The sequence below is a fragment of the Cibotium barometz genome, chromosome 2, assembly GCF_041138505.1.
Source record: "Cibotium barometz isolate CiBa-2024 chromosome 2, ASM4113850v1, whole genome shotgun sequence".
Classification (NCBI taxonomy): Eukaryota; Viridiplantae; Streptophyta; class Polypodiopsida; order Cyatheales; family Cibotiaceae; genus Cibotium; species Cibotium barometz.
The window spans coordinates 35,367,510-35,388,164 of record NC_141047.1 but is presented as its reverse complement, the minus strand read 5'-3'; the positions used below and the strand labels follow the sequence as shown (position 1 = coordinate 35,388,164).

Sequence of the window (20,655 nt, the reverse complement as noted above, 5' to 3'; positions counted from 1 at the left end):
GGAGCTGCAAGAGTTCCAGTTCACCTGTATAGTAGAGGATAGCACAAGAGCCACCTTGGTTGACATTTCAACATACAGATAGAATCCTTTGGTGTTGAGAGAGGAGATAGTGAAGCAGAAGAAAGCACCCAAGTGGAGAGAACCTGAAGCAGAATTACCCTATGTATATACCTTGTTTTTTGATAGATCCTTCAAGAGAAGCTTAGGGGTAGCTAGTGGTGGGATTGTCTTGTTGAATTCTGAAGGTACGGTAGTTTACCAAGAGGGGGTCAAGCTGCAAGTACAAACCAGCAATGAAGCTGAGTATGGCACATTGGAGGGGCTGCAACAGTGTCAGAAGAAAGGGAGTAACAAATTGATCATAAAAGGGGACAGCCTGTTAGTGATTAGGCAACTTCAAACTGTCTGGAAGGGTAAGAATCCCAAATTGGAGGAATGGTGTTTTCAGATCAGAAAGATGCTACAGAGATTCCAAGAGGTGCAAATCCAACATGTTAAGAGAGGTTTAAACCAAGCTGCTGATGCATTGGCAAGAGGGGGGTAGGCAATGACTTGGATGCAGATATCTTGGCTTTGGCCCACCCCATCTATATGGGAAGGGAAAGTTTCCAAGAGGTTGAAGAGTTTTTGCATACAGGTCTGGTACCATCAAGTTTGGCTAAAAAACAGAGGTATGGTTTCATTAGAAAAGCTGTGCAGTATAGTGCAATAAATAATCAACTGTACATGAAGGGAAAAGATGTGATTTTGAGAAAGGTTCCAACCAGAGAAGAGATCTTTGCTGTAATGGCCTCGTGCCATGAAGGGGTTTGTGGAGGATACTTTGCTTTGAAGTTGACTCTGAAGAAGGTTTTGACAACAGGGTATGTATGGCCCAGTATGAGGAGGGATATTTACCATTGGTGTAGAAGCTGTGAACCATGTTAGAAGCAGGGAAGAAGAGTATTGCACCATGAATTGAGGAAGACCATCATTTCATATGGAGCTTTTGAGAAGTGGGGCTTGTTGAAATAGGCAAACACACCCACTATATTGCTAGTGTGAAGGCTTCATGTATTGGACACAAGAACACACCTTATCCCACTTAGTCTCAATGTAAAAGCAGCCTTACCCCATGTGGTTTTCCGTATGTAAAAGGGTCAAATCAATCATCCATTGAGTGTGTGAAAGGGAACCTATCCACAGCTTACATCGTAGGTGATGTCATGGACACAATGTACCTTTAGCCTATAAAGAGGCATTCCACTCATGAATAAAAGATATTAACTTTTGCCCTTATCTTGTGCGCACTCTCTCTCTCTTGTTCAACTCGGCTTAATTTTAATCATGTCTCTTAAGCTTGTGATTAACTATGAGCCACCATAGCTCATTGCACTCCTATACTGCACTCTCACACAGTGTGTGTCAATTTTTCTACTTTCTCAACATGGTATTTTAGAGCATTAGTGTAGGTATGTTTCCTCAAGCCTTCCGCATCATTTCCACTCCAAATTGCTTGTAGTTGATCATGTCGTTAGCCTTTAATCGTTGTCATTAGGTGCACTAATCACACTTCACGTAGCTTTCCTGAAATTGTGGATCTGGATACCCAGCCCTTGGAGTGCTTAGATTTCTTTATCCACCAAAACATGGCAACCAAACTCCATAGGCCTCTCCCTCACATTAGGGTGATCCTGTCACCAGCTTGGACATTTCCTAATATGAAAGGGGTCTAGTGGACTCTAGGATGGCTAAATATTTGGAAAGTACAAGCTTTGGGAATGGGAGATTATCCTACCACACTCCTAAAATTTAGGAGAGTTGCTATTTTTGGCCCGACTCTGATGGAAATTCTGTTCGCGTCGTCATTATATCTGGAATTGAGCAGATACCAAGAGTTGGCAAAGTGCCTATGACAGAATGTCTACTAGTTGGGATATTTTTAGAGTAAAAGATTATGGGAGAACCCATCTCTTCGATTGGGACATGTGGCAAGAAAGTGGATCAAAGTGAGACAAGTGGCCTCACACTTGTCACTCCAGCTATTGTGTGGCTCTCCACTTGTCATCGTAGCGTTCTCTTTCCATTTTCACTCATGGGAGCCCCAAATCTATAAATTGGAGCCCTCTCTCTTCATTAATGGAGGCTCTCTTGCTGCACACTAGCCTCTACCACCGTTACAGGCTACCCTAATGATGGCTACTCTCTTTCTTTCTCTCTTGAAGGCTGCCCATGAAGAATACCGACTGTTGGGGACTGTTTTGGAGGCTTCCATCGCGAAGAAATACTGAAGGCAAGGGTATTTAATCATTTATTATGATTTCTAGCCATTGTACTTGTTGTACCAGTCCTTGTACCTACTGTACCAGCCACTGTACTGGCTGTAGCAGTCCTTTTACTTGTTGTACCTACTGTACCAACCATTGTATCGATTGTACTAGCTTTTGTCCTTGCTGTACTAGCCATTGTACCGGCTGTACCAACCACTGTACTTGTTGTACCGGCTGAATGGAGAGTTGTACTTGCTGTACCAGCTTTATTGCATGAAGACCCGTGGTTTTTGGGGAAGAATCAGTACCCACATGGAGGTATATGGATTATATTGTTGGCTCGGAATTTCTACAGCTTGTGTTCCGGCTTGGTAACTTCGTGTTGGGCTGTGTTATGGCATTTGTATATGGATAATCCAGCATCTCCCGTGGGGAGAGTAAGGCCCGCAAAGCTTGTACATGATATTATTCTCCTTGGGTAATAAAATACTCCAAGGGGGGGGGTCGGCCCATTCCGGCCTCTCTGCGGTGTCACACGTACAAGCTCCATTTTCAGCATTTGTGGATGTTTTGTCCAGCTTTTATGTTTTATGCAAAGTGATGATGGATATGTGTTAAGGCTGTGGCCATGTTTAAATGTTTTAATATGCATTGATGGTATCAACAAGTGTGTCAAAGGCCCTAGTCCCCCGGGGCACCCGTGAGTTATAGCTCCCTTCTGGTACCTCACAGTAGCAGACTTCAGCGGCATCAGTAGCATGACATTGAGCTCGACATAGAAAGGCACAGTTTTTTGAACCGCAGGTGATCGTACAGCTGGCGCAGCCGATCCTGAGCTTTAAACATCCAAGCCCGTGACGAGTAGCAAGCCCATGGGTCCCTTCAACTCTGTCTAAGAGGGCATAGCATTTTGTTTTGTGGAAAACCAGGCCCCTGTCCAGTGGCTGCAGTGGCCATAGCCACTGACGTAGCCTAGAAATCTTGTTAAGAGTGGTCATTAACCACTAATCTTGGCTACTCAAGGTTTAAGCAATTGTGTTTGAGTTCATCTCAGGTTTATCAAGAGTGGACCACACCAAAAAGGTCCCACATCATCAGCTTGAACTCAATTCGTCTTCTTCTTGAGCTGTTATCTTATCAACAAGAGTAAGAAGACAAAAGTCGCTGGAGTTGACCAATCCAACCTTGGTGCAATGTACTTCAAGGTATGCTCAGATTTGAGGTTTTTAACCTCCTCCTTGAGCTGGTTATTTGTGTTTTTGAGCACATGGAATATGGCTTCAGTTACTCTCTTATGGTGGACAGTTACATTGCTTGGCACTATGTCTACAAGCCATCTTGCTAACCAAGGTCAAATCAGGCCATCATGGTCCTGTGCACTCTTTTTACACATGTTTATTTATCATTTGTACTTCAAGATTACATGTGTCATGCTTCACTATAGTTGCACAATCATGTTTAAAGTCAAGTTATGTCTCACTTGTACTACACTCTACATTGTTGTTACACATTCCTATTTGCTATTAGTTGTACAACATGTCATTTGTAAATGGAGACTAGATACTGGCCATGCCAAAAAGCATGTGCTAAGACCTTCTCCCATGTTGCAAGTCACAATGTGTCATAGCTTTATTGTCTTGCATATATCCACTTTTGTACTCACATTCATTTCAGCCCATCAAGGGGAATCAGGCATGAAGACAAAGACAAAGATACATGACAAGCAGTGTGAAGAGTTCATATTGGCATAACCTTTGTATGGCATTGCCAGTCAGACCATGCTCATGCATGTTATCATTGAGCATTGGGTAGATAATTAGACTCATGGAAGTCAGCATGACCAACTGCATCATTGGGTGGGTCCTTTGTGGGGGGTGTCGAAATAGGCAAACACACCCACTATATTGCTAGTGTGAAGGCTTCATGTATTGGACACAAGAACACACCTTATCCCACTTAATCTCAATGTAAAAGTAGCCTTACTCCATGTGGTTTTCCATATGTAAAAGGGTCAAATCAATCATCCATTGAGTGTGTGAAAGGGCACCTATCCACAGCTTACATCATAGGTGATGTCATGGACACAATGTATGCTTAGCCTATAAAGAGGCATTCCACTCATGAATAAAAGATATTATCTTGTGCGCACTCTCTCTCTTGTTCAACTCAGCTTAATCTTAATCATGTCTCTTACGCTTGTAATTAACTATGAGCCACCATAGCTCATTGTACTCCTACAGTGCACTCTCACATAGTGTGTGTCAATTTCTCTACTTTCTCAACAGGGCCTAGATGCTATTGGTCCCCTACCTACCATAGCAAGGGGGAAGACTTTATCCTGACGGGTGGATCATTTAAGTAGTTGGGCTAAGGCCAATTGTGTCAAGAGCATTTCTGCAAAAGAAGTGGCCAAGTTTGTCTTTGAGGATATTTGTGCAAGATTTGGTATGACCTTGGAGTTATTGACAGATCAAGGACCTGGTTTTAGGGGTCAGATTGTTCAAGAACTGATGAAGAAGTTGCACATTAACCACAGATTTTGAACCCCTTATTACCCACAATGTAACGGATTGGTTGAGAGGTTTAATGGAAAGTTATGTACTATGCTAACAAAGTGTCTTGAAGAGCATCCTAAGCAGTGGGACTTACATGTATCATCTGCTTTGTGGGCTTACAGAACAACCATGAAGACTGCGACAGAGTTTTCTTCCTATCACTTGGTTTTTGGAAAAGAAGCTTTGATGTCTATTGAAGTGGAAATCCCCAGTCTTCAGTTTCTGCTGAAACATCAGGAGAGGAATAGAGATGAGTATGAAGAAAGGCTATTGGACCTTCACGAGCTGCAGCTATCCAGGGAGGAGGCCTTGGACCATTATATTCAACTGAGTAGCAGAAGAGCTGAGCTTTTCAATAAGAAGGTGAAAGATATAGGTATCAAAGAAGGGGATCTAGTTTTGAGGTACAACAATAGGTTGGACAATACAAACCAAATTTCAAATTAGATGGGAAGGTCCTTTTAAAGTGATGCACATCGGGACCTATCAACTTGCTGATCTGGATGGTCAGCTCCATGTCAAGAGAGTTAATGGCTACAGATTGAAGCCTTACTGGTGCAGGATCATGACACTTCAAAAAGATTCAGAGACAATGGAGGAAGGCTTGCTTGCTGATGCAGCTGCTGTAGAAGGAGATGGAGAAGTTTGTTGGGATCTGAACAGCTTTTTTGCAGAGGAGTCCATAGCATCTGGTTGAGCATGAATGTTTCAACCATGGGGGGGTTTGGCAAAAGATGATATGAATTTTTTGGGGCCAAAAGAACATGCTCATGGAGATGTTCACCCCAACCCTAGGAGGAAAATAAAATCAATAAGATATGGTTAGGGACCTTAGCAAATGTAAGTTTTTGCATAGATATCTATGCAGGCTGAAATAAGTTGTAACTAGCTTTCGTTGCATGAAAAAAGCTGAAAAGATTGGGTAAAGTAGGGGTACACATAAAGATAGAGGGTAGTTGTGCAAAATAAAGAGGCAACGGGGATTATTTTTAGAGGGGAAGAAGCTATAAAGAAAAAGGAAGCGACCTCGTGAGGGAGCTGGATCTTTTGGAGGCGAAGAAGGGTTTTTTTTGGCGGTTGAAGTTGGTTTGGAAGTAGTAATGTATCTGCAGATCTTGTGAGGAGGGCGACGGGGGATTTTGTCTGGAGAAGACTTGGGTTCTGTGCAGAGCAGGGGTTTGCAGTTGAGGGAGAGAGTTATGTGTGGGAGTTGGTGTCCCAGAACTTCCCAGTGTGCATCACTGTTAGATACTTGGAAGAACCAAGGATTGCTCAAGCATCTCTTCGTTGTACTGGTGAGAGAAACCTACAAACAATTTCTGCTGATTATATGGTTGATGATGAGCTTGTACACATTTGAGAATACATGTTTGGATTTCCTTGTGGTCATTTGAGAGTGTTTCTTTTGATCTGCGGTTTGTTTCTTTTATCTACTCAAGATTGAGAGTTTATTACGTGTTATACAGTTCTCTTTGAATATCCAGGGGATCAAATTGCGTGATATCAAGGTTTTCTTCTGTGGTTTGGTTCAATTTATGTTGAAGGGAAGGAGTTCTCTTGGTTAAGAGACTACTGGTGAGAGTTAACTTTGGTTGGGTTTGGTTTGGGGACAGTTAGCATGAGTAAGGGTTGATTCAGAGTTATCCAGACATCAGAACGATCAGCATATGGTATAGGGATGTTGTGCTAACTAGCATTAGTTGAGGGTAAGTGATTCTGTGCATCAGCCGATAGTTCTGGACCCGTCTGAGGACAATAGACAAAAGGCTTATTGTTTTATAGTGTGTCTGAGGTAGCACTCTGACACAGCAGGTCAGCTGATTGCTTTTGAGGTTTGGGACTGGTCTTGTTTAAGTGTTTATAGGTCCCTGTGGTGTCAGTTGACTCAGAGGATCGAGTTTCGTTGTCAGCTAGGTTAGCTTGGGTAGTTGGGTAGGTTCGGCCCAATCGGAAGCAGCTGTGAGCTGGTGATAGTCAGCATAGAGTTTGTGAGGTGATATCTTGCCTAGCTGAGTGATATTTGAGGGTTTATAGTTGACAGAGGACATTTTAAGAAGGGTTAAAATTGCTGTTGATTTCGGAGGCAGAAGACAGACAAAGTCCGACTTGTCTGAGTTCGCCAAGAGAGTATATTGTCAGAGAGAGGTCGATTGAGTTCACCTGACTAGTTCTGAAAGGTTTTGCGACCTGTTTGTGAAGCTATCTGACGGTGGAGGACATCTTGGGATTCTGAAGAGCAGATCGCAGATAGAAAACAAAGAGTTGACTTCAGAAGTAGGTTCTAAGTATTTCTGCGTCCGCTGGAGGTGTGTTTGGTCAGCTGAGCGTCAGCTATGGTCAGGAGAGGGTGTTAAGTGATAGATCAAAGATATTGGAGGTCAGTGCTAACCTTAGAGGACAAGTGAGTCAGCAACTGAAGTCATTGGGTTGGCTGGGAGGGTAGTGAAGTATCTTCTAGGGCAACTGAGGACCAAGGGATAGAGGCGGAGTGCTTTGGTGCCTGTTGGTGTTGTTTTTGTTGGGGTGTGGTGCTTGTGATAGTCTCCTCTCACGTTGATGTACTTCAGACGGAGCTATAGAGGCAGTATCTCCTGAGGTCATCAACGTGTATTTGTATGTATACGGGGATCTCCATGAATCCATCCTCGGAGAGAGAGGAGTTTCAAGCAAGGTGCAGCACACTATGACTGAAACAAGGGTCTCCCTTAGGCTTTACTAGCTGAGCTTGCTGATTTCATTGACAGATTGGGAGCAGAGGGTTCTATAACAAGAAAGATATTGGTATACAGAGGATATTCTTTCGTCACCTCATGATTTTCAATGGGAGACTTGGGGAATACCTATATCTTATCTTTGAGATTACACAGTGGAGGTATTAAAAGTTTACAGTTAATTGGGAGACATGGGGGATTGCAAAATAATACCTTTATCTTATCTTTGACGGTTACACAGTGGAGATATTAAAAGTTTACAGTTAATTGGGAGCGGTTTTCAGCCCCAAAATTCTTATAGAGGAAAGAAGCCTGCTTAGACAGAGGGTATGCGTCATTAGCACGGCTAGAGATATAATGCCTCCAGACACATTTTGAACAAGTGCAGACCCATGGCTTCCTCTTTGACTTAGCAGTGATGTATCAGGGGACTTTTTGGTTAATTGACAATTCTGGTGTTTTGTCTTCCATTTTCATTTAGGATTCAGAGGATGCTGTATGCAACTCTCACCAGCAAATATATATATTGTATCATGAATGGTCTAATGGCTATTTTAGCCCCATTGTGCCACTGACCTCCCCACCCCCTCGTTTCTATCTGGGCCCTTTCTTCCCCTAAACTAGGCCCCAAAACATCTTAGAGAGGGCTTAGAGTACATCTTTTAAGAATTTCCAATGATAAGATGTGTTGCTGGCTCTTGTCTAGAGCATGCTTTTATATGTTGCATAAGATCAGCTGCATTCATTTGGATATCAACTTTAAACAGAAAGGCTTAATGCCTCTTGTGCCCTGCTATATGGCCAGGTTTCCGTTTCCAAAGCTCGAGCTATTATTGTTCTCGCAGAAGTTGATAATGCTGACCAGGTATACTTCTTTAGATTTCCTGTTACGTGCTTGTGTCTGAGTGTAGTGTTTTTGAGAGATTGCAGAACTACTTCTAATTAATTATATGCTTACTCATCCAGAGTGATGCACGCGCTTTAAGGGTAGTTTTGAGCCTGTCTGGCATCAAGGAGGGATTAAAAGGTCATATTGTAGTGGAGATGAGAGATCTTGATAACGAGGCACTAGTAAAGCTGGTTGGTGGAGAAATGGTAGAAACGGTTGTTGCACATGATGTTATTGGTCGCTTGATGATTCAATGTGCCCGCCAGCCGGGCCTTGCTCAGGTAACCCCCGAAGAAAGGAGGTCTGAGCATGTTGGGGTCAGCCCTCTGGTCTTTTTTGAAGTATTTTGTCTATTTACTTCACATGACTGCACAGAATGATTATACCTGTATTGCTCTCAGATATGGGAGGATATTCTTGGCTTTGAGAAGGCTGAATTTTACATAAAGCGATGGCCAGAGCTGGATGGCATGTGCTTTGGGGAAGTTTTGATCAGCTTCCCAGATGCAATTCCTTGTGGGGTGAAAGTCTATGCTGAGGCAGGAAGGATTGTCCTCAATCCCGATGATGATTACACTCTATGTGAAGGTGATGAGATACTTGTTATTGCTGAGGATGATGACACTTACGCTCCGGCACCTCTCCCACAGGTCATATTTTCTCATATGACCATTTAAAACATTGATGGGTGTGCAGTATGAAGAATCTCAATTCAATGCATCAAATTTTATGTTAACTAAGACTTTTCTTGTAATTGTTAAAAGTAAGTTAAACTGCTTGGTCGCTATCATGGCCTGTATTTTTTGCAGTCGAAAGCACATTTCACTTTATCAAGAGCACAACCCCAATCAGTGATTCCGTCCCTGCACGACTCTGTGGCATTGATTTCCAACATAATGTTGTTTGGGTACAAATGAGTGTGTATCCACTTAGCTTTTCTTTAATGTGTCTTGAGAACGACTGTTGGAGAAAAATGAAAGCACAGATGAGTGTGTATCCATTGATTTCGAACATAATGTTGTTTGGGTACAGATCAGTGTGTATTCACATAGCTTTTCTTTGATGTATCTTGAGAACAACTGTTGGAGAAAAATGAAAACACATTAGACACATGCATGTAAATAAGTTATGGAGTGCACAACAAGAAGGAATACATAGATCAATGGAAGAAGTAGAAGATAGATTGCTGGACTCATAAGCTTAGGTGCATATAGAGAAAATAGCTTTTACAAAAAATGATGGAAGGGCAACTTCAATCTTTAGTCCACTTAACCTTCTCACTATTACTATGAAGGATTAGCCTAGGTACATTTGCGAGCATATCCTTGTGTGATTCTGGGGCTTGAACGTAAATTAATCTTGGTGATAAATTTGGAGGCACTTCAGAATTACCCAAGGTTTGAAACTTGTATATGCAAGGGTTTACCTATTGATGCTCATCAATGGGCAGCATCACCCCTTCCTAGTTTTTGTGTAGTCCTCAGGACACTAGATCCGAGTCAAAGTGTTATACGTGGGTCCCTGGAGTACATTTGAGGAGGGTGTGCTAGGTGCTGTGTAGAGTTTATTTTAGCATACTTGCTATGGGTGGCTTAGGTATTTAACTCAAAGACAAGGAGGAGGAGACTATGTATCCCTGCATGGACTATAGGGCTTTGAAGCAGCTAACTATCAAGAACAACTTTCCTCTCCCTCACACAAATAATATGCTAGATCAGCTAGCAGTCATTTTTGGTAAGGCAAGACCATATGAATGAGATCCAATAATTAGTGTGAAAGAGTCTAGGGGAAGTGGTGCCAATGTGCTATGCTGCTATACTGTTGATGATTTCCCAGCTCCGGTAGGGGCTTGTGGGCCTCCTCCCTACTGGGGCTGCTGATAGCGGGGCTGTCATGATACTGTGGTGAGAGAGGAGAACGGCGAGGTCATGTCCCCTCTCCTCATATGCTAGGGTCGATGCTATCTTGGAAGCTGAGGCTACCGCCCCCTAGGTGATGGTGTGGGCTGGTGCTTGGTCCCTGGTGAAGATGCGGAGGATCCACAACCAAACCTGCTGTGCCTTGGGACAATCCTAAAGGCAATGCTGCCCTGACTTCAGGGGGTGACTCTAGGGGGTATCCAGGTCTAGAACAGAGAGTTGGCCAACCTCCTATTGCCAACCAGGTGCCCACTGCCAAGCTCTTGTAAGCTATCGTGTCCCCCTCACAATGGCTTCCAAAAATCACGGAGGAAACCCATGGGGATGCCCTGAGTCTGCTAGTGTAGTGTTGTTGCTGGCGTACTATCAACTTGTGGCATTTGAATCCTGTGGCCTAGATGGACTGTGTACTCAAAGAAGGGGATGTTGGGGGCATCATGGGGGCGAACGGATCGTGCCACTACCACTCACCAGGATCCCAGTGTAGCTGCATCAGTGACTGGCCCTCCCATAACCATAATCTCCAAAATCGCTCTGTGGCCATTTTGGCCAGGGCTGGGTTCTGCACATGGACTGTCATCAGGATATCATGTCTGGTAAAGACCCCTATCCTCTCAGGGGGGGACAGGTCTTGGACCAGTACAAGCCACTCGAGGGATGGAGTCGTTGATGTCGAGGGTGAGTGTCTCTGCCTCGGATCCCAGCTAGGCTTCGCTCTTGAGCCTATGGCGGGAGTTGCCTGAAGGTGAGCCACTCCAAGAGACTGGGCTGGTCCCTTGCTCAATGTGCCCCATGCGATGTGAGGACGGGAGCCTAGCATGTGGCCACTAGGAAGAGTAGTCACGGGGTTCAAAATCAGTGGCTGTCTAAGTCTCTCCTCATCTAGGACTAGGGAGACTGGTCAAGAGTAGAATGAATGTGGTCACAGGCTCAGAAGAGTCTGGCGACGAATCAGTTCTCGAATGCTAGGCTCAGGCCACGGGTCCACATCTCTGTAAAGATCTGGGGACTAGGGACCTCCAAGCACAGTCACAACGCAACGGCAACGGGAACGGGAACGCCATGTCAACACACACACACACACACACACACACACACACACACACACACACACACATACATACATACATACATACAGATAAAGCTATTGATCTTTCATTTAAAACATGACAAACACAATACATCATGAGACTTGATGATTGAAGGACAAGAAGATGAAAGTGATGAGGAGGACGAGGAACACACTTTGCTCACTACTGTGTACGGCCTGTGAGAAGGAATCAAGGACGGCCTGTGAACTTTGAAGGAGCTGGAGTCTCTGTTCAATCCCAGGGTGGGGCAGCTAGAGCACATAAAGCAGCAGCCCATTTTTTTTTTTCATTCAGCCCAGGAGTCATAGAGGGCGATGATGCTCCAAACCATGTTAGATGGGACTCCTACCTCTTGTAGACGCTGTAGGAGGCGGGCTTGGGGTACAATACCAAAAGCTTTGTAGAAGTCTAGAAAGCATCAGTAAATCCTCTAATATCGTGCTCTAACCTTCTTGATGATATCACGGAGGGTGAAGACGTGGTCAAGGGTAGAGCAGCTACTCCGAACGCCTTCCTGTCCCAAGGCTTTGCATCCTTGTCTCTTTGCAAATGAACTGAGCTCCGTCTCTTGTTGGAAATCACAGGAGATCGATCACACATGGAGCTATGGAGGATGAAATATCTCCTTGATGGTGGAGTGTGAAGAAGAGAGAAGAACTTTGAGCACACGAGAGAGCAAAGTGGGCACAACACAAGATGATTGTATTATGATTGATATGAATAAACCACAGGTACAATACCCTTTTATAAGCACCAAACCTTATCTTTTGACTCTTAAGTGAGAGGTAGTTCACACCTAGAATGTTCACGCCAAGTTGGTTATAGACCTAATGAACCAATATTCCCAATGTCACATGATGTTTTGGTGTATTATTTCAACACCCTTCCTCAACAAAATATCCATGGCTTTTACGTCCGAATCTGTCCACAACAACATTTATGAAAAAATGCACATCATCTTATCCTATAGGAGAAAAAAGCCAAGCCTAGATGAAGGACACCCGGTCGGCCTGCAAATCAGCCCTCCACACCATCTCCTTTATGCATCTTGGTTAGTATACAATCAGGCTTGCAGCGCCGGAAGTCACTCCCTACATTCATTTATAGAAATATGCATCATGTGAAAGGAGGCAAAAGGCTTTTCTGAAATATGGAGTTTGGGTGTTTGTATCACATGATTGCAGTTGAGAGTCCATATCATTGTGACTAATGAAAGTTTGTCAGGCCCGAAGGGGGGTTTGTTGGGTATTTCTGAGTTAGTTGGTGTGAACACCCTCTTTGGGTGTGAACAGCCCTTATTAGATTTTTGTCAAAAGATAAGGCTTGATGCCTATGAAAGCATGTACTTGGGTGGTTCTAATAACATGGAGTATCATTTGAGTTGTGCAATCTCTCTCTCTCTTGAGCTCTATATGGGGATATTATGGAGTTCTCATAGCTGGAGGAAGTCCTCCTGCTCTAGGACTTCAAACACCAAGACAGGGAGTCGCTAGGTCCCTCTACTTGATTTGGACGACCCTATCAGACTACAGGAGCTAGACATTGTTGGAAATTGGGTGGGGGACCAAGTCCCGGGAGGTCACCCGTCCCAGTTGTGTTCACACCAAGGGACAATTAATTGGAGGTTTCCACAAATTGGTCTCGCCATCTAGATTCCAAAATCTAGAGTCTAGACCCCAAAGCCTTAAGGTAGGTCTATCCACTTTTTGAAATCTCCGAGTGCTACTTTTAGCACTACTTTTCTTAGCGGACATCATTGACACGAGGTTACAGAGATCATCACAGGACCGTGAGGAGGTCACAGTGTATGGGAGAGATTTCCTAGAGCTGGGAGCTACACATGGTCATTACACCCAGGTTCATTTTGATCACGAGCTTGACCTTGTTTACTCCGACCACATCTACCACCACCTACCTACCCTCACATCACAGCTCACCACCATTCTCCACACATCTGCTACCACTTCTTTCATTTGCACGCGATGTCTACCGCCAAGCCACCTTGTGGTTCCGTGCCGCATAACTGTTGGTATAAGCCACACGCTCCCGTCTTAAGCATGAGGTACGGACCGGGCAAATCACCAAGCAGCAAGCACAACGGATTTCTTGAAGCCTCATCCAATGCAAGAAACACGAGTTCTATGCTCGGAAAGAGGATGCCTTATATTGACTTTTCTTAGGGCCGAATTGCAAAGAGGCTTGGTGGAAACTCCAACAACATCGCTTCTCCTACACATACACCCCCCACCTATCACTTGCACGGATACATGGCACTCCTATGCACGCTCCCTCTATCATATCCCCCATCAACCACCTCTACCCCCACCACCAGATCCCCACCCCACCACCTCGTAGAGGCTGATACAATGATCATCATGGGGTGGGGAAGTACATGGGGAATAAGCACAATAAGCACTAGTACAAGAGACTCATCATGGAGTACATGAGAAGATGAAGCACATCAACCTCCAGTAGAGGGTACACCTCTCTCAAGTATGTCGAGCATGGGGTTACTGAGTATGGCGGAGAGGCCCCCTTCTGTCACGGTACGTGCTGGCGGTGGAGCATGTCTTGGATTTGGAGCTGATGGAAGGATTGTGGTTGGTGTCCTGTGGATTGGGGACGCCGGGTACGTTGAAGCGCGCAAGCCCATTCCGAAGTGACTCCTCAAGGACGGGGTGGAGCTGAGGTATTTTGTGGTGGACCACCCGCGGGGTCCACTATGATGATATCCTCTCCCTGGGCCCGAAAGAAAGTGGTGATGGTCGGCTGGGGAGGAAGGAGGCTTAGGAGTGTATCTCTGTGTCTGCGAAGCTCTAGTAGGAAGAGTCCAAGGTAGCAGTGGTCCAGGAAGTCCATGATCCTGGATAATGGGCCAAAACCCTCACGGAAGAGACAAACCTTCTTCACAAAGGGTACAGTCCTCAAGGCCATCCGTAGGCTACGTAATGGGCTGACCCGCTAACAACATCACTCCCATCCCCAAAGCGGGAGATCCACTTAATCCTAATAATTTCAGGACCATCATCATTGGCCAAACTCTATAGATCGGTGCTCGAGGTGTTGAAATGATACACCAAAATATCATGTGGGGCAACCTCTATTGCATGCTTAATAGTGATGTGATGAAAAGATGGGTGACAAGATACAGAGTGTACCTCCAGAGGCGTGTATGCTAACCCACCTATCAGACAAGGGCCTCCAATGGTATACTATTCTCCTAGCCTTGCTCCTCCACACCAACCTTTCCTCAACCTACACTTGCTCCAGCCATGGCAGGGCCGACACTAAAAATGTTGAGATTAGCCATGGAAATAGGGAGGGGGTGGCTACGGGCATCACGCCCCCAACACTAGTACAGCTTGCACCCCACACCAAGATTAGAGTAAAACAAACCTGCCAACATCTTGAAGCTTATCACTAAGTTTGATGGGATTGGAGATCCCATCCCACATTTGGAGATGTTTAATAAAATTTGTGAGGTCTTTGTCCATGTAGAAGAGGGGTAGATGGTTCATTAGGCCTATAGCCAACTTGCATGAACACTCTAGGTGTGAACTACCTCTTAGCTAGAGTCAAAAGATAGGGTTTGGTGCCTATAAAAGGGTATTGTACTTGGTGGTTTATTCATATCAATCATAATACAATCATCTTGTGTTGTGCCCAGTATGGTCTATCTTTTATGCTCAAGCTTCTTCTTATCTCTCCTTCACACTCCACCATCATGGAGATATTTCATCCCCCATAGCTCCATGTGTGATCTCCTGTGATTTCCAACATGGTATCAGAGCCCAGATCCACTCTCCTTCAGCTTGATTAGCTTTATCTTATCATTTACACTAATTATGATTAGTGATTAATCATTTTTTCACCATTTCTTTACATTTAGGTCATTCTCTCTTCCTACCCACAACCATTGGAGCTCTTGATTGCTTCTCATAGAAGCAACCAAAGCTCAAGCCAGTCATGGAGCCCCCTCTAGACCTAAGGCGACCATCTCCACCAACTCAATGGTCGCCTAAATCGTGCACAACGGTTGTAACTATTTCGTCTTCCTAGCACTTTATCACATGATGGAACCCTTGCCAAGACACGGGATTGGTGGAAGAAGGCATGGAGACAGGGTCGATAAGGTTTGCACATGGAAAAGCATCAGTTTTGGTCAAAAAACAGAGAAAAGCAAAAAGTCAAACTGAGTTGACTGCGAGCCAGCAGCATCACTGGCAAGAGGGGATTGAGAAGGACCGAAAAGCAAAAGCTGCTTTTTCAAAAAGCAACTCTAGGGACAAAAAGCAAGGACCTAAAGCTGGAAAAGCAAAGCATAAAAGCACTTTGGAAAAAGCTAGCCTTATTCAAATATTTGAATAGTATTTTATTGTAAAAAGTGAAAAAGAGGAAAGCAAAGTAAAAAGTAAAACAAAAGCATGGCTTAGGCAAAAGTAGGACCCTTCCTCAGGTATAAAACTAGCATGAACCTCTCTTCACCATCATCATCAAAGCGTGGAATTTTTTTCAACCCCGCCTGCTGCTGCTATACACTTCATCATCTACACTTATCACTTTCGTACCTCATATACAAGCTCGGGGTACATTGGATTTCGTGTGGGAGGATCAAACTTGTGGAGAGTTTGTGCTTTTGCTCAAGTTTTGGGCAAATTTTCCCTTAGATTTGGTTCTAGCCCAGTGAGGCATCTTGTGGGCCATCCCCCTGGTGTGCTCGGCAATGGGTTCTCGTGCCTCGACATCGACTACAACGTTGGTTTCTACATCGGCATATTTGTTTTCTTTTGTATTCATTGATGTATTGATCCTAGCTTGCGAGCCCATGGATTGTTCTTGAATAAATTCCTGAGAGGGGGCAGGGCCTGTTCCCCGCTTAGTGTGTCCTGTGCAAAATTCTCTAATTCTCTAAACCCTACACTCTCTCTCTCTCTCTCTCTCTATTTTTCTATTTCTCGTGGTGGAATCTGTCATAGCACGCCGTGCTGGGTTGACAGCAGCCACCATCAAGGAATTTGCAGAAGGTTGTGATTTTGGTGAAAAACAATCTAGCACCTGTGTTTTCTCAAATTGGAGTGATTCCCAGTGTACCTGGGAGTTTTCGAGGTCGGCGAACATGCGTGTATGAGCAGATTTTCGAAAAAATGCCGCCATCTATCAATCAAATTCCCGCCATCAACTTTTCATACATTTAAAAATCTCCCTCTATATAGGGACATCCCTCCTACCAAATTTAAATTCTTGATGAAACATCTTTGGTGCACTCTCTGATTCCATCAATAATCTTGATATTTGTTTGTCAGTGTTGATGGCCGTTTTCAGCTGCTGGCTGAAGTTTGTCTGCTTCTTGTCGTCTATGTTGCCTTTTGTTTTCAACTTCCTGCCAAGGTCTCTCTGCTTCGGCTCGTTGGAGGGCCAATTTGCAAGTTGGATCTTGTGTTCTGTCTCCTAATTTGCAAAGCAAGCTGCAAAACAGAGAATCCATAAAGAGAGAGCTCATCGTTTTCTTTCCATCCAGCCACAAATGGATCTGCTTCATTTCTCATCATGGTTGAGCAAGTTTCGTGGCTTGTGTTATTTTTATTTTCCCATTAACATGGTGACAACATGGCGAGTTTTAAGCAATATCTTAAATACAAACTGCCATTTTGCTTTTATATGCAGCATTTTAGACTCTAAATTTACTATTCTTTAAACAAATGGTCTTGTATTTTTCAACAAAGAAAATAATATGATCTTTGATGGGTCAATGATGTTTTTTTAAAAGTATCAAATGAATGTAAAGATAAAGCAAAGATAGTTTATAAAAAGGCTTTGAGTAGACTCTCATGGAGTCAAGTTTACACCTTGGTTTTTGTAGATGTATGGCAAATAACTTGAATTTTCAATAATGAGAAGTGAAGCTAAAGACAAGATTGAATTTTGAAAGGTTTCGTAAAAAACAAATACGCTTATTGGACTGTGAGATCGCTCCAAGATTCAACCTAATACACAGGCACAAACAAGGTTAGAGAAACCAAATAAGAGGGGTGCATGCAAGCTCACCACCCAACCGTAGGTTCGTGTCCGCAAACCACCCCCAATCTAGGGGCTAAGGTTCCACTCCCACAAGCCAAGCCAGTCAGCCTTGGCATCCCATACCACTAGAGCCTGTCCTAAGGGACCCTTGGCAAGAACGCCTGTGATCCGCCATGTCCATGGTAGGAGTAATCTTTTTGGTCCAGGTACAGACTGCAATGAATCAATAATAACCCAAGACACACTTATATAGTGCTTATTGCTGCTATAAGTAATAATCCAGTCATAAATAGCCAATAACCTTGGATTTATTAATATTGAACCTTAGCCACCCATCCAAGCTTGCTTTTCTAGGGCTCCCCTAATCTTGTCGGATTAGTCCCTAACCCCGAGGGTTAGTACTAGGTACATAACATTCCTCCCCACTTAAAACATTTCCACTCTTCTAAATAAATGAAGAAGAAACCAGCTGCTTGCATCAAGTGTCTCTGAAATCAGGTTTAACGTGTCTAATCAATCCACATAGCCATGTATCAAGCACATATGACCGTGGAAACAAGACAAACAAAACCTTCTCAGGTCCCTGAAGAATATAAACCATCCTTCAATCCTCCAACTCATGGAATTGGAAACCTGAAATTGCTGAGACAAATATATGCTAGCTGTAACATCATACCCATCCTTTCCAAGATGTGGTAAATCCTCGTATCTAGGGAATACCATACCTCTCTCTCAGAGACTCCTAACTATGAGGCACCACAACGATGTCTCCTTCAAGATATCGAAGTATGAGGAAATCTACGTTGTAACCCAACTCCTACCAAACATATTCTAGCTGTTGCCTAGAACCATATGCTCAGAAGTACCATAGGCAAACTTGACCAGAGATATACCTCTCCAAGTAAAATGGTTGCCTGGAGCCATAGTCACAGGGGACGGCGGGGACGGAGCCTAGGAACGCTGGGACGCCGAAACGGGACGGCGCAGGGACGGGGACGGACGGGGACGGACGGACGTCCCCTGATGGGCGTTTCAAACAGGGGACGGCGCAGGGGACGGCGCAGGGACGGGGGACGGCTGTCGGGGACGGCCTGTGCGGGGGACGGCAGAGAGCCGTTGCGCCTGCCGTTGCTCCTGCCGTTTTTGGCCGTTGCGCCTGCCTGAGCCATTTATGGCTGTTACTTCTTATTGCTATTTTTCTTGAATTATTTTGTGCATAATAGGATGTTTTGTTGCCGACCATTGAAAAAATCATCACGATTTTGAGTTCGTTTCAAGCTGCCGGCCCCCCTTGGATCCCCCCGGCCCCCCTTGGATCCCCCCGGCGGCAGAAATTTAGAGAGAGTAGTGTAAGAACATGCTATCTATATATGGTGCTGTCTCAAACACATTGCATAGACTGTCTCTCTAGCGGCTAGCCTCTAGTCTTCAGCACTTTTTTTGTCATTGACTCATTTGAGTCCGTCCATGTAAATTTGTGCTCATTTTGATGTACTTCCAAAGTAGAATAAGTGTAGAGTAGAAAAATTTAAAAAAAAGTATTTTTTGAGTGCCGTTCCCTCCCCCGTCCCCGTTCCCTACTTATGGCCGTCCCCCGTCCCGTCCCCGTCCCCGTCCCCCGTCACCGTCCCCCGTCCCTTGTGACTATGCCTGGAGCTGTATGCACAAAGCGATCCCACTCTGTCCCAATCTCGAGATATTTTGACTATTGTCAAGCAATCTCTTCTGCTCCCAGCTAGCTCATCCTCAAAGGTGGAGACCCTAGGATCCAAACAATCCTATGACCAAGCAATTGTCCAACTAGAAGACTCAGCAAAAAAAAAACATATGCAAAACTGCACACTGATGCTTCCTAAATCAGTGTCCCCCAATCGCCTAAGTTAACCTTTATAAACCACAATTAACATCAGATGAAAGGGTACCAACTTCTTTTTTTTGGGGGTAAAAACATTGTCTATATTAATGAATAGAGTGAAGATCTGAAAGAGGAATCTTCACTCTGATATACATCTGGAAATAGTGAAAAAAACAAATCAAACTGAGCTTGATCAAGTTGTTGTAGTTGATAGTTGTCATGCCAAGATTGTCGTAAAGATCGATGGAAGCAGAAATACTTATCAATCTTTGATGAATGGAAAACCATTTGATTGCGAGCAACCCATATAGTCCATAGTGCCCAAAATCGTAGCCAGACAATAAAGAGAGCATATTTATCCATTCGGTGTGCATATTTTCCAAACATCCAAAAGTTCTTGGAAAAAGTGATCCTAGGAAACCTTATCACAAGAAAACTAGAAAGATCTACTGTTTGGAGAGTACCCAAGTAAATGCTGCATTGTTTCTTTTTGATGGCGACAAGAAGGGCATTGAGCAAACAGAATATGCCTGTTTTCCAAAAATTCTCCAATGGGGAATACTCCAGCAATACATACATCCCCACATGAAAACTTTTTGCTTCAAAGGTAAATTTTTGTCCCGGATCTTATGCAAATCTTGCTTCCACCATTTTGCGGTTTGATGGATTCCCCAAAGATGATTAGCATAATCAGAAAACCATGGTTTTGGGAGAATCAATCGATACAATCTAGAAGCAGTGAGCTGTGATAAAGGTACTTTAGGGAATGGTCTTTGCAAAGTCTAATCTTCAAGCCGCTCTTCAATATGGTCATCCAATAACTCACCAAATGGCTAGAGCTGCTCTCTAATTAGTGTCCAAGGTGGTTTGCAATGCATGCCCAAATGCCAATGTTACACAAGTAGATCCCCTTTGTGGACAGGAAGTATGTCTTTCTTGGAGAGTGTAGAGCAAGTGGATAATCAAATGCTCGACTCCAATCTTGTCGTAGAGAATTTCCTATCTCTGGGGGTCTGCCCAACCAAATGAAGATATTGTAGATTCTTTTGCCAATCTTTAATCAATTGAGTAGAATAAGGGCAGCCACCAACAATTTTGCGAGTCACATGGCCGACCAAAATCTCCCAAGGAGTGAGCTCCCATTTACCAAAAGTTTTGACACATGTCAAAGATCATCATAGTCCATGGTTGACTTTGTGCAAAGTATGTGGAAAGCATAGTGCCTTTTTTGGCCAAGACATGATAATGAATATTGAGAATATTGAGCCCACCATGCATTTTTAGGGAGCAGATACAATCAGATTTCAGCAGATGCAGGCCTTTTTTCTAGTTTTTTTTTTCTTTTTCAGAAAGGAGACTTCTCTTAAG

The 20,655-nt window shown here is 44.0% G+C and overlaps 1 protein-coding gene across 4 annotated transcripts in view; it reads left to right on the top strand.

Annotated features, from left to right (window-relative positions):
• Positions 1 to 20,655, top strand: part of LOC147640990 (putative ion channel POLLUX) — an 81,936-nt gene that overhangs the window by 35,495 nt on the left and 25,786 nt on the right. For all 4 annotated transcript variants that reach the window (XR_015268699.1, XM_086817004.1, XM_086816999.1 and 1 more), the window contains exons 5-7: positions 8,321 to 8,380; positions 8,482 to 8,685; positions 8,806 to 9,054. Coding sequence is in view for 3 of the 4 variants with exons in the window: in XM_086817004.1 (XP_086673130.1) it covers positions 8,321 to 8,380; positions 8,482 to 8,685; positions 8,806 to 9,054 (513 nt within the window). In the remaining variant the exon portion in view is untranslated. The remainder of the gene's footprint in view (positions 1 to 8,320; positions 8,381 to 8,481; positions 8,686 to 8,805; positions 9,055 to 20,655) is intronic.